Below are 14,635 nucleotides of genomic sequence, written 5' to 3'. Positions count from 1 at the left end.
ATATGTCACGACTATAAAACCTAATGTTATATGTTCTTCGGCCTATAACAAATTTGAAGATATAAGTAAAATGGTAAAAATCTAAAACTTAAATTTGAAATGAAAGAAAAATTTAGGTTTTCACTATCAACTTTTAATTTGTCTTAATTTCCTTAATGGTATTATCTCTCACTATCAACTTTTAATTTGTCTTAATTTCCTTAATGGTATTATCTCTCACTATCAACTTTTAATTTGTCTTAATTTTCTTAATAATAGGCCTACTATCTCTCAGGGGGTAATATACTATATAGTTTTGAAGAAAAAAACTACTTTCGGTGCAATAATGCAATTTGATTAACAAATAGCAACACAAAACCATGCAATTGTAAAGTGCATTTTGTCATATATTGCAAAATTGCTATTTCAACGTGGGTTGCAACTTAGGTACAACGAATAATAATGAAATGTGTAAAATAAATAACTGTGAATAATCTAATTTGCGTAATACTGAAGGTGATTCATAATTTCACTTACCTAGCCCTATAACTAATTTTTTGTTTCCAGATTTTCATATTTTTTTTCTATTAAAAGAAAACTATTGAAAACTGACAAAGCATTTGTATCTAATACTGTTTTTATTCTAATGTAATAATCTATTCCCACAGTATATTAAAGTCCTTGGAGTTGACTTCAGTAACATGTATGATACAGGTTCAAGAAACATGTGTGATACAGGTTCAAAAATTAAGTTGACCTAATGACCGAGTAGACTTTAGAAGAAATAGAACAGAACGAATAAAATGGGTTTCTTTCAAATTAATTTTGACCCTTTTCTATATATTATAAAATTAACTTCTATTTGTTTGAGAACAAAGCCCTCAGAAGAATATTGGGAGTTAAATGGCAGGAAAGAATTAGATATGAAACTATAAGAGAGATTACTCGAGTGCCATATGTGGACGAGATCATGATGAGGGGTAGATGGAGATGGTTTGTGCATGCTCTTTGCACTCCCCAAGAGATATTAGTTCACCAAACTTTCAACTGGGCTCCAAAAGGTGCTAGAAGAGTTGGATGACCCAGGCCTACATGGCTGAGGACTGAAACGTGGTGTAGATGAGTGGAGAAGTATTGATTTAAAAGCTCAAGGTAGAGACGACTGGTGAAATCTAACTGAGGCCCTTTGAGTTAATTATCCATTTGTTTCAGTATGTTTATATGTATAGTTACATACGTATGCATTACAGGACAAAGGCCTCAGACATGTAAATTCATGTCTGGGGTTTGGCCAGTTTTCATCACCAAGCTGGCCACTGCGGATTGGTGGTGGTGGGAGATTTTTGTCAGATTGCTCACAGCAAACCAACCTAGTATGGTTGGTACTGACTAGTACAGCTTTGCTTCATATGGCAATACACAAAATCTTTTCACAACTTTAAGGTAGGTATATATATATATATATATATACACACACACATATATATATATATATATATATATAAAGTATAAATTGTAATCTCTTCACTCATAAATGTTTAGGTTTAGTATTTAGTGTCTAAATAATATAACTTGAAAGTCATAACAATATACCTACACTCATTTCAATATTATACTCTTTTCTTTACAAAATTATCATCTAAAAGCTCTGCACACATTCAGTATAGTACAAACAGTTTGATTTCAGCCTATAATGAGCAAACAAAAACTCGGACTAAAACTTTCTTTAATCCAATACTTGTAAATTACTTTTATCTAAATAATAGTTAGAGACTTTAAAGATGAATACTGAATATATATTTATACATTAACCCTTTGAGTGTCTACCCTTCAGCAAAATAATTTGGCCCTGCAACCCAAGGCTCTTTTTTTATACATTCTATTTAACTCATAGCATAAAAGCTGAAAAACAAAGGACTTTACAACATTCACTAACGAATAGTTGAATAAATTTACTTCCCATTTATCTACAGGTTAATTATTTTGTAAAATTTTCATAGGCATAAGTAGACAAAACTCCTAACTACTAGACACGAAACACGTCCAGTAGCTCAGAAGATAGTAGAGGAATCGTTAGTAAATTACATCCGATGACACCCAAAGAGTTAATGAAAAACAAATTCTTTCTTTCACTCACATTACAGTAACACTCACCCAGATACTGGTTCCTCTTCTTGATAGCAGTCATATGAAGTCGATGAAAGCGAGGACGTTTAACAATAGTGGCCTAAGAGTACTGATGTGACATGCATGACGCTGTAGCATGCAGGGATATGTCGGGATAAATTCAGCCTCCCGACAAGATGTCATGAGGATTGTCAATGGTAGAATAAACAAGATTTAATTTCCTGCAAAGATGTCTTAGAAGAAACTTGCGGAAATAAACTTAAGTAGTTTAGGGCTGCAAGTACCTAAGTGGCTAAGGCCACCCAATGATGTCTAGTCCAAGAACGCAGTAGCCTGGGGTTCATCAAGCACTGACAGTCGAGTCTTCGCAGTTACAGATGCTTTCTTCAAAAGCAATATGATGGAAAGCAGTTTCATTTTACTTTTTACCTAATCAAACAAGCAGTGTAGTACGAAGCTTGGGAGGCATGTCATCATCCTTAAGACACTTCCACACGAGGGACAAATGCTGAGTGGGCAATTTGATTTGCCCGTAAGTCTCTCTCTTTGAAACAGTGTTACCAGATCAAACAGCCCAAGGCCAGCAGTAGACACAAGCAGGCGAGCATACGACTTGGGCCACACACCGGGCAGAAGGAAGGGTGCAGTCAGAGCTGTGCCATGCAACCTCGTCACTAAAAGGTGTTCATCCAGTGTCTCAACAACGGGCACGGGCAGTTAGATGGTTTGCCCTTGATTTCCTCTTATATGACGTTATCTACACTTGTGATTCCCAAACAATCCACAAATTTCGTAACAGTGACTGCCCGCCATGCAATATGTTTACATCGTTGAGAACCTGATACTGATCAGCATGAAGTTTAACCTATAGAGAACCACATCCCAAATACAACACTCGGACCGACAAGAGTTTTGTTCCGAAAACTTATCCTATACTTGACAAGATAGAATTTTAGTGGAATGTTGGAGTAAAGATAGGCACAGAAGACTTGTATAAAGGATAGGAAGTCTACTATCATTACTGATACACAGTTGTTTATAGATAGTAACAAGGCACATGTTTTGACTTGAAAGTTCAACAGAAATGTTCTTGAAGGATGAATGAAAATTGGAACAAATCAGTTTACAAATTTGTTTGATTAAATCAATAAAAAATGATAATATAAAGCACCTCAACTTTTCCTTAAACTGTGCATTATATCGAGACATTTTCTAAGGCTCTACCATTAAATTGTTTTCCTAAACTTTTTCTTTGTTTAAACAATAAGCATTACGTAAGATTAAAGTTCTTTTTAAATCAAAATTTAAAGATTATTTTCAATTATTTCCTAACGTCTCAATGATACAAACTCGGTGGGAAGTGTAATTCAGCTAGGAGGAAGACCTTTCATGCAATCTTGAGTATTGTACCTTATCAGTCCCCCAAAAATAATACCTTACTCTGATTTCTCTTAATACCTTTATGTATTTACAACCTTCTCCTGGAGACATGAAAAAGTTTAAACAGTTGTAAACTTTAGGTTAATACTGAAAAGCTGTTGAGGTATTCAAAATGAGAAGTTCAACTTTGCAACTCCTCTGCCGAGTAACATCTCACTTTTTACCTACGCTATTGACTTAATTTTTTCTATTTCCAACATAGGTTCTACCCCTATCCTTCCCCAAATTCCCTTTGCATGCAAGTTGTCCACTTAACGTTGCTATACACAGCAAAGAAAACTATTTCTAGAAAACATAATTGAATAGATACACAACTACCTACATTTTCCAGGCTCTAGAGACTGTACTAGAAATATTAGAAAATATCAGCAACTGTACAGTACCTAATAATGTTTAAGGGTTATACTGTATAGTACTTTCATCATTTACTGGACGATCAAAAGTAATAAATGCTGAAAAATAACGAACTACCCACAGAAAAATTTGATAGCAGTTAGAATAAGATTGAAATACTACAGTTATGTGATAGGATTACCCCAGTTGTGGAATGATCTTCCTAATTAGTTGACTGAATCGGGGGAACTTCAGAAGTTCAAAACTGACAGCAATGCTTTTTATGCTGAACAGATTTAAATAACTCTTCATAGTTTACAAGCAGATGTTTTAATGATGTTCATGATCACGATATTTCTTTACTAATTACTTCTCAGAATATATAGTTTATTTCCTTATTTCTTCTCCTTAGGCTAGTTTCTCTGTTGGAGCCCTTGGCCTTGTAGCATCCATATTTTCCGACTAGGGCTGTAGCTTTAGCACAGGAGATTCACAAAAAGTAAGGTGACTGACGGGAACTTTTTGGTTACACGTATTGTGAGACTGTCATTTGGGTCCTTTGGCTTTAGTATGTTAGACAAAAGACTCAAGAATACGGCGATTCAAAACAATGAATGTTGGCTTGTACATGACTGATGAGTTTGTTAAGGTATCAATGACTATCATTATAAATGTTGAAGTCACAACAAAACGTACTAACACTGGACTGAAGAACCAAATTAGATTTCTCTTGATTACTTAATTTCATTAACCCTTTTACTGGAGGTAAGAGGGTTAATGAAATTTGGAACTTTCCAACCCTTAACCCCAAGGGGTTTTTTTTCAAGCACATTTTGCAATATATATTTTTTAAATTGCTCTCACAGCCTTAATTTTCGTCATAGAGAGGTCAGGTTGGTCTCATCCTCTTGGAAAATGCCTGAAATTTCTTATAAAGTTATCAAAAATATGCAAAAAAAAATGTAAATAGCAGTTTTTTGCAAGGACGTACCAATACGTCCATGGGGGTAAAGGGATGAGTTTTTTTAAACGTACCAGTACGTCCATTGGGGGTAAAAGGGTTAATAATCTTACATACAACAAAATGAGATTCATATTAGAGAATCAAGCTGGAAATAGTTCCTTATTATTGCCAATTATAGCTATCCTGAGAGAAGCCTACCATCTCCGCTTGACTATTTTCTATTTTGTTAGAAGCACAAAAGTTAAAGAACTTACAATTTCTTCAATAGGTAAACGGAACCATTGATTACCATATATATCTTCTGGTATGGCATAATGAAAATTCAGAAAAAAAATTCTTGATAACTTACTTGGTAATAAGCAATGGGTGAGGTTTTCTTTTCATACTGACGATAACGAAAATTTGCATCTTCAAAGTTTCCTGAAGAATTTACCTGTACAGTGCTTCATATCTTCTGGTATGGCATAATGAAAATTCAGAAAAAAAAATTCTTGATAACTTACTTGGTAATAATTAGTAATAATGGGCGATGTCTCCTTTTCGTAATGACGATAACGAAAATTTGCTTCTTCTTCAAAGTTTCCCGAAGAATTTACCTGTGCAGTGCTTCATCATTCCACCACAACACACAAAAATGTTGAAAAGATCAAAACAGCTTTACCATAGAAACTCAACTCTAATTGATTTTCTACTAAATGGTGATTCTTCAAATGTGATTTTATCTACTTTACCAAAACTATGGCATTCATAACACTTTACTCATGCAACAGTAATGTGATTCATTAAACACATTTATTTTCAAAAATAGAAAAATTACTAGCAGCTAAAAATCTACTAAATTTAAAATTAGAGAAAAATTCTTCTTGAATGTTACCAGTTGAAAAACCTACTAAATTTAGAATTAAAGAAAAATTTTCCTTGAATGTTTTCAAAATGTTTTTTAGTGAAAAGAACGATCTACATTTTTCTATTTCTTTCTTCAAAACATTACTTGGTAACAAGGACTAACTTGAGAATAAAACCTTTACTTGAACTATATTGATAAAAAAAATATATCAAAAGCTTCTTGAGTCCCGGACTTTTAACCGACAGGTTTTAAAACTAATTCTTTATATGAAAGACATAACCCTTGGTCTCTCCATGACCTACAAAGTCTATAGTATCAGGCAACATTGGAAACAACTACCGGTATCTATTGATACACCAGAAGCGTCTAGCCCCGGACTTTTAACCAACAGGTTTCAAAACTAATTTCTTATATGAAAGACAATAATAACCCTTGGTCTCTCCATGACCTACAAAGTCTATATAGCATCCGGCAACACTGGAAACGACTACCGGTATCTATTGATACGCCAGAAGCATCTAGTCCCAGACTTTTAACGTACAGGTTTTAAAACTAATTTCTTACATGATCACACAATAACCCTTGGTCTCTCCATGACCTACAAAGTCTATAGTATCCGGCAACATTGGAAACGACTACCGGTATCTATTGATACGCCAGAAGCGTCTAGTCCCGGACTTTTAACCGACAGGTTTTAAAACTAATTTCTTATATGAAACATACAATAATCCTTGGTCTCTCTATGACCTAAAAAGTCTATAGTATCCGGCGACATTGGAAACGACTACCGGTATCTATTGATACGCCAGAATCATCTTTACTTCCGGACTTTTAACCGACAGGTTTTAAAACTAATTTCTTACATGAAACACACAATGTCCCTTGGTCTCTCCATGACCTACAAAGTCTATATAGTATCCGGCAACATTGGAAACGACTACCGGTATCAATTGAATAAAAAATCAATGTTCTTAACAAGTTTGAGGAGTATTTAATCTTTAAAAATTTCTTACATAATGACAATACTTTTTATTTCTTGGATACTGATTACAGTGTGAATGAGAACATTATGGGCGATCTGAAAAATACCACGCATCAAAAGAATTGATGTAAAAAAAACAAAGCTTTTTTCTTTTATGATTTTTTAAGTCTTCCATTTAGCATTTCAATCTCTTCCTAAATTGATGTTTGAGGCTTTTTTTGTATCTAGACCATGATTATACAGATAACCTATCACTCCCAACTAAGACAGGACAAAAACAAACTCTAGAAATTCCTTGTTTTTTTGGCATAACCAAAACAAAAACACTTCCTTCTCGTAATTCAATAAAACAAAAGTATAGCGTGTCTATGAAATGTTTCCTCCAACTAAAGAAAGGTGTAGTGAGATACACAAAGAGCCTGTATTACAGAACAGTACAAATACTCTAGATACTAAAGAAAAACTACAAATAAATTCTTCTCAAGAACACAATGTAAAATAATGAGTGCAACGTTAACTACCAGTTTGAATGGCCATTTTTTACCTTAGATATGATGTTATTCATTGAAGGTTATGAGAAATACTTGTTGCATTCCCTAAAAAATGAGGAAAATCAAATAAATACTTATAAAATTATAGGGTATTGTATAACTACGCTTAAAAAAGCAGAGGCCTTCCCTCGTATAAACTCGCTTTCTTAAATAAATTCTCAGAAAAAAAAAATCAAAAGGGGAAATCAATCTGCCAGCAGCTATGAAAAGATTGTATAGCTATGCTTAAAAAGCAGAGGCCTTCCCTCGTATAAACTCGCTTTCTTAAATAAATTCTCAGAAAAAAAAAATCAAAAGGGGAAATCAATCTGCCAGCAGCTATGAAAAGACATCTGCTACTCTTCATTTAAGTTAAGGAATCCCCACCTCTTTGGAATGCTGAAAAAAAAAAAAAACAACTCTCTGTCTTGTATCTTACATCGATATATATAAACCAATGCGAATATCCTTTGGTACCACGATCAACAATAACATATCTAAGGTGTGAATAAATATCTCAAACTAATCATAGAAATCTGTCTCAAGCTTGGCTACACCAAAACTTCTTTTTTTTTTATCTTCCACAATTATTCTCCTATTAATCTGACACAATATAAAACTTTTATAAAACTATATCTCAAAATAGAAAATCCGAAAAAAACGAAGCCAGAAAATCCCCATTAATATAGAGCCCTAATATTCCACATAGAAAATGACTTATTTCTTTCTTTTCTTAGGTTTCTTGCACAATGACCTCCCAATCATTCACAAAAAAGTTTCAACTTGGATCTGCATGTGAGGGCACGAATGTCAAATGAAAATATTTAGATAAAAGTCCTACAATGGCAGACTACAATATGTTCACATGGTTTTTTTGTTTAAGCACCACATTTCAAGGCGTATGAGAGCTTCTTCTCCCCTTCAGAGCGTAGCCTCATAAACTAACATGTAAAATACAAAACTTACAACCAATATAGACGGTAGAAACTTCTTTTTCTCTTTTAGATTGTATCAATAAATAAAACACTTTGAATATACACATTTAGAAAGAACAAACCAAAAATTTTAGACTGGGAGAAATATAGTAAATATAGATATATAATATATATATATGTATTATATAAATGTATATTCTATTTTTGCCAAGGTTTTTTATCAATTCCTTTATGGTTTGGAATGTGTTTATGTTTGCACGAGTCACCGAAGACACATCCAGTTGTGCGCCAGAAATAACATTCGTCGCCGTTCACTGGTCCCTTCAATTTTGAGCCGTTGGCTTGTGACTGGGCTGTATTTTGAACTTGCGTGGCAGGAGGCGAGACGGCAATACCGCTTGAGACGCCGTTCGGCTTGGTATTGCTGCTTGGGAGAACAAGAGGGAGAAAATTGAGGCGCAACGGCGGTGTCAATAAGAGGCTGTGTCTCGTGTACAGTACGTGAGTAAGAAGGTCCTCAAGTTACAAATAAATCAAACTGGAATTATAAAGCTTAGATATTGTATAAAAACTTCATTATGAAATATATTATAATTTAATGCAGTAAATAAGACTTCATTTGGAATATGAAACGCGACTATTTGTTTACTTTTGCAGCTTAAAATCATAGACATGCAAGTACAAATTTTGACTTTCAAAAGGTTTCTTGGAACCTACTAAGCTTGTAAATTGAGAACTTTCTATAAAGTACTGTATTTAAAAAAATATCTAATGAATATAAAACACTAACTGCAGTATGACACTTTCAAGGCGGTACCAATTCCACAAAAATTAATAATGTAAATAAACTAGTCCTTTATATTATCTAAACAAGATGAATCTTCAAGCTGAAGAACCCTCCAAAGAATAAAACAGATTAAGGTAGAATTCCTTCTTTAAAAATTCAAATATTCGCACTACAACTGACATGTTGACTTCATTGAAAATATCTGCTTTCACTTAACCCTTTTACCCCCCAGGTTATTTGGAACTTTCCAACCCTTAACCCCCAGAGTATTTATTTTCAAGCACATTTTGCAGTTTATTTTTTTTCAAATTGCTTTAACAGCCTTAATTTTTGTCATAGAGAGGTCAGGTTGGTTTCATTCTCTTGGAAAATGCCTGAAGTTTCTCAAAAAAAATTATCAAAAATATGCGAAAAAAATAATGTAAATAGCAGTTTTTAGCAAGGACGTACCGGTACGTCCATGGGGGTAAAGGGAGAGTTTTGTGAAACGTACCGTTCCGTCCATGGGGGTAAAGGGATGAGTTTTGTGAAACGTACCGGTACGTCCATGGGGGTAAAGGGAGAGTTTTGTGAAACGTACCGTTACGTCCATGGGGGTAAAGGGATGAGTTTTGTGAAACGTACCGGTACGTCCATGGGGGTAAAGGGATGAGTTTTGTGAAACGTACCGGTACGTCCATGGGGGTAAAGGGATGAGTTTTGTGAAACGTACCGGTACGTCCATGGGGGTAAAGGGATGAGTTTTGTGAAACGTACCGGTACGTCCATGGGGGTAAAGGGAGAGTTTTGTGAAACGTACCGTTACGTCCATGGGGGTAAAGGGATGAGTTTTGTGAAACGTACCGGTACGTCCATGGGGGTAAAGGGATGAGTTTTGTGAAACGTACCGGTACGTCCTTTGGGGGTAAAAGGGTTAAACAACTTGATGGAAACAATTCTGTAAAATACTACAATCAACTGCATTTCAGAACACGGTATGTACCAATTTAAACTTGATATTGATCAACATTACATAAAAGCACATTCGAGTTTATTCATATAAAAGATATCTTGACCTCCAAACTTAAGCAATGCTAATGTTTCATATCATAAAAACTACGATTCCATTTCTTATACTGCAAACTAAGACTGCACATAAACCATAGTTCTGAAGATATGGGAAAGGCCACCCAACTGAGCAGAAGCCATAAGTTCCCAAAACGCTTTCCATACATAAGACAAGGTTCCAATCACCTAGCATGAAAGGCTGTATCACGGGGACAGCAGATGAGAATATATTTGAATAACTACTGTATCTTAGAAAACAAATTATTTGAGAAGTGTGTGTACATTACACGAGGAGGAGGAGGAGGAGGAGGAGGAGGAGGAGGAGGAGGAGGAGGAGGAGGAGGAGGAGGAGGAGGAGGAGGAAGAGGAGGAGGAGGAGGAAGAGGAAAAGGAGGAGGAGGAGGAGGAGGAGGAGGAGGAGGAGGAGGAGGAGGAGGAGGAGGAGGAGGAGGAGGAGTTGACTCGCTGAACTACCCAAAGAAGTCTTTCCTTCAGAGTAAAAATTTCAAATTTACAAAGATGTCATATTCTAAAAACAAATCAGTCAAAAATTGTTGACTGAATAGTCCTGATCTTTAAGTTACTCAAATACTATATTTCATACAATTCTAATTTATTACGTTTAAATTCCTACTCCAGTAAAGTATGCAATAAAATCAATAGCCATGTAAAATAGTCTGTCTTTGAATACAACGCACATTAACATCTTCATAAGCGTTGTGAGAGAACCCAAAAGAAACCAGAAACCAGGAACAACAAGTACGAGTTAATACACAAAGAGTTTTAACAATAAGATTTATTGCGATACGTGACGGCGAGCTTCTCGTCTTCAAGAATAGAAAAGAGGAATGGAATGGCCGATTAGAAATACGTGACACAAAATTGTTCTCGAACATGAAGAAAAGCTTATTTTGAAATATTCAATTCTCTTTTGCCCTTGGCATTGATAACAATAGGTCAATCGATTCAGAATCTTTATATTTAACACCTGTAAACAAATTACTAGAGAGAATGCTCAACAATACAGTACTACTGTAAAATAGATTAGGCTACTACAAATACTTGTACCTATACAGGAGAAGAAAAGGATAAGATATAATATAACAGTTGGAAAGGAATTTGAAATAATTGTGGAATATGGAATACTATAGAATTACTCCATTGTGAAAATGCAATTTCCAAGAGGAACGTCTACACTGTCTCCCGGACGACAACGATAAGAATAACTTGGAGAGATTGAGTAGTTCATGTGAACCACTGGACGAGGTTTCTGCCAACAATACATGCACAGTTGTTGGTTCCCCAGAGAGGAGGGATATAGGGATCGAGAGATTTTTATTTGCTTTTCTTTATTTCAAGGTCGTGAAGCTCAGACTACTTAGATATTAGCCATGTGACTCTGAGGTAAGATTCGTCAAAATAAAGGTGCTTCATCTATAGATTTCTAATTAAGTTTTTCAAAGTTGGTGAGTTTGGTGATGAGAAACCAGGACCAATTTGTAATTAAATAAATTACATAACTCAAAATACATGAAGATTTCCAAATCAAACTGGAATTCTTTGAATAAACTTGTAATTAAATAAATTTCATAACTCAAAATACATGAAGATTTCCAAATCAAACTGGAATTCTTTGAATAAACTTGTAATTAAATAAATTGCATAACTCAAAATGTATGAAGATTTCCAAATCAAATTGGAATTCTTTGAATAAACTTGTAATTAAATAAATTGCATAACTCAAAATGTATGAAGATTTCGAAATCAAACTGGAATTCTTTGAATAAACTTGTAATTAAATAAATTGCATAACTCAAAATGTATGAAGATTTCGAAATCAAACTGGAATTCTTTGAATAAACTTGTAATTAAATAAATTGCATAACTCAAAATACATGAAGATTTCAGACTTGAATTGGAATTCTTTGAATAAATTATATTAAAAAAACAAATTGAGATCCAATTCTGTAACTTGCAGGGAAGAATTCCTTGCTAATTGTCCACAAACTTACAAAATCATTATGAAAACGCTACCATTTAATAAGATAAAATAATAAAATCTTCAAAGCTATTGAATTCTTATAATAAAAAAACTTAAAAAAAATTATAAGTATATTTAAGAGAAATCTAGATTCTCAAATTTGTAAGTGATCTTCAAGGCTGCAAAGAAATCTATGAAAGGACAAAGTAAAAACATGTTTTATATTCTCAAAATTTTGCATGAGAATGTCGTAAAATTAGTTACCTACAATTCAAATTCTAAATATTACTGTGTAAGCAAAATGAAATTAGAAAATTAACCCACTGTTCTTTTTTATCGAATAGTTAACCCTTTTACCCCCAGGCTCTTTGGATATTTCCAACCCTTAACCCCAAAGGGGTTATTTTTTCCCAGCACATTTTGCAGTATATTTTTTTTAAATTGCTCTAAAAGCCTTAATTTTTGTCATAGAGAGGTCAGGTTGGTCTCATTCTCTTGGAAAATGCCTGAATTTTTTCAAAAAATTATCAAAAATCTGAAATAAAAATTTTTAAAGCATTTTTTGCAAGGACGTACCGGTACGTCCATGGGGGTAAAGGGATGGGTTTTGTGAAACGTACCAGTACGTCCTTTGGGGGTAAAAGGGTTAAGAAAAGGGAACACTACTGTACAGTATCTACAGTGTAACAAATTCACAAGAATTATTTCCTTACTGTTCTACAAAATTGTATTTAACAACACTACAAGAACTCTCACGAGACAAGTACCATATGGCACTGACATTGTGCGACACTAGGCGCTCTAACAACACAAGTACGGTACAGCACTGTAGTCCATTTCTTTTAGCGATGCATATTTGCACGGACTCGCGGCGGTGCCCTTCTAGCTCGGAGAAGTTTCCGGATCGCTGATTGGTTGGACGAGATAATTCTAACCAATCAGCGATCAGGAAACTTTTCCGAGCTAAAAGGGCACCGCCGCGAGTCGGTGCAATTATGCATCGCTTAAAGAAATGGACTATAGGATCTCTAAGAAGTAAGTACTATACGGCGCTAAGATTGTACGACACAAAGACCTCTAACAAGACATGTACGGCAACAAACCTACGACAACTTACCTTCTTAAAACGGTTGGTTTCGTTTTTCTGAAAATGACATTTTGAGTTCCATTTACTATTGGGTTATCAGGAAATTTTATTAGGAGTTTTTGACCAAATAAGTCATGCCCTTGCAACGTTTCCATGGCACGGCCTGCAGCACCTTTGTCGGCATAATTGACAAATGCACAGTATTTTTCTTTCAATAATCGGACACTGGTGACATGACCTTGTCTGCGGGAGGAGAAAAAATTAAATTAATTCACTTCTACGGTATGTTATTAGAAATACAGTACAGTAGTTAATTTCAATCTATTTATACTTATATAATAAAAGTAGAGGTAGAGAGTAGAGGTCCCCTTTTTGTTTTGTTTCATTTGTTGATGTTGGCTAGCCCCCAAAATTGGGGGAAGTGCCTTGGTATATGTATGTATGTATAATAAAAGCTAGTTACTGTAAAGGCATAGATACAGTACATATGTATAGTCAATATATACAATAATCCCTTGACATTTCGTGCTTCACCTTTCACTCCATCAGTATATAGCGGATTTATTAAATTCAAATCTAATGCTGCTTCCTCCGGTGCCTTAGATGACCGCGGAGGTAGTAGCAGTAGGGGATTCAGCATTATGAAGCTTCATCTGTGGTGGATAGCGGGGGAGGGTGGGCTGTGGCAGCCTAGCAGTACCAGCCGAACTCGGTTGAGTCCTTTGTCAGGCTGGGAGGAACGTAGAGTAGAGGTCCCCTTTTTGTTTTGTTTCATTTGTTGATGTCGGCTACCCCCCAAAATTGGGGGAAGTGCCTTGGTATATGTATGTATGTATGTAAATCTAAATTGCAAACTAATCTTTTTATATCACGGGGTTTTGAGGGTAGATAAGTGTTATATTTTCCATATTTTAATAATTTTGTTCTCGAAAATAGTTTTTTTTTGGCTTATAAATGCTTATATTTATAAAAATAACAAAAAGATATGAAAATTATAGAAATAATGAAAAAATACTATAGATTTCTGTATCGAATTTGAGATTTTTCAGCTCGAAACATAACATGCAATAGCCGAGGGATTATTGCAATAATTAAAAACTCCTAAGAAGCTTATGATTTTATTAATACAAGAACACTAGTACTGTATATAAGAAGACCTACAAAATTTCAACCTTCTCTGGTCACCCAAATTAAAATAGAACGTTTCGAAATAACATTTCAAAAAGTAATTTGTATTTTTCCTAGCTATAGAAACCAGAGTCTTCAGCGAGCACAGAATGAATATCTATCAAATCCTTAGAGAAGTTGTGTTAACCCTTTTACCCCCAGGCTATTTGGAAATTTCCAACCCTTAACCCCCAAGGGTTATTTTTTATTCAAGCACATTTTGCAGTATATATTTTTCAAATTGCTTTAACAGCCTTAATGTTTGTCAGAGAGAGGTCAGGTTGGTCTCATTCTCTTGGAAAATGCCTGAATTTTCTCAAAGAATTATCAAAAAATTTTTTTAAAAATTGTCAATAGCATTTTTTGGCAGGGACGTACCGGTACGTCCATGGGGGTAAAGGGTTGTGTTTCGTGAAACGTACCAGTATG

General features: G+C 34.6%; 1 protein-coding gene across 4 annotated transcripts in view; it reads right to left on the bottom strand.

Moving 5' to 3' along the window:
- Positions 1-6,656: 6,656 nt before the first annotated feature.
- LOC137632068 (uncharacterized) overlaps positions 6,657-14,635 on the bottom strand; it is a 53,874-nt gene continuing 45,895 nt past the window's right edge. For 3 of the 4 annotated variants that reach the window (XM_068364045.1, XM_068364047.1, XM_068364048.1), the window contains 2 exons: positions 13,070-13,282; positions 6,657-8,564 (listed from right to left, as the gene is read on the bottom strand). In XM_068364045.1, coding sequence (XP_068220146.1) covers positions 8,336-8,564; positions 13,070-13,282 — 442 coding nt within the window. In that variant the 3' untranslated portion in view covers positions 6,657-8,335. The remainder of the gene's footprint in view (positions 8,565-13,069; positions 13,283-14,635) is intronic. The other variant, XM_068364046.1, reaches the window with a different exon arrangement.

Source organism: Palaemon carinicauda, chromosome 40 (genome assembly GCF_036898095.1).
Source record: "Palaemon carinicauda isolate YSFRI2023 chromosome 40, ASM3689809v2, whole genome shotgun sequence".
Taxonomy (NCBI): Eukaryota; Metazoa; Arthropoda; class Malacostraca; order Decapoda; family Palaemonidae; genus Palaemon; species Palaemon carinicauda.
This window is presented reverse-complemented; position numbering and strand designations above follow the sequence as displayed.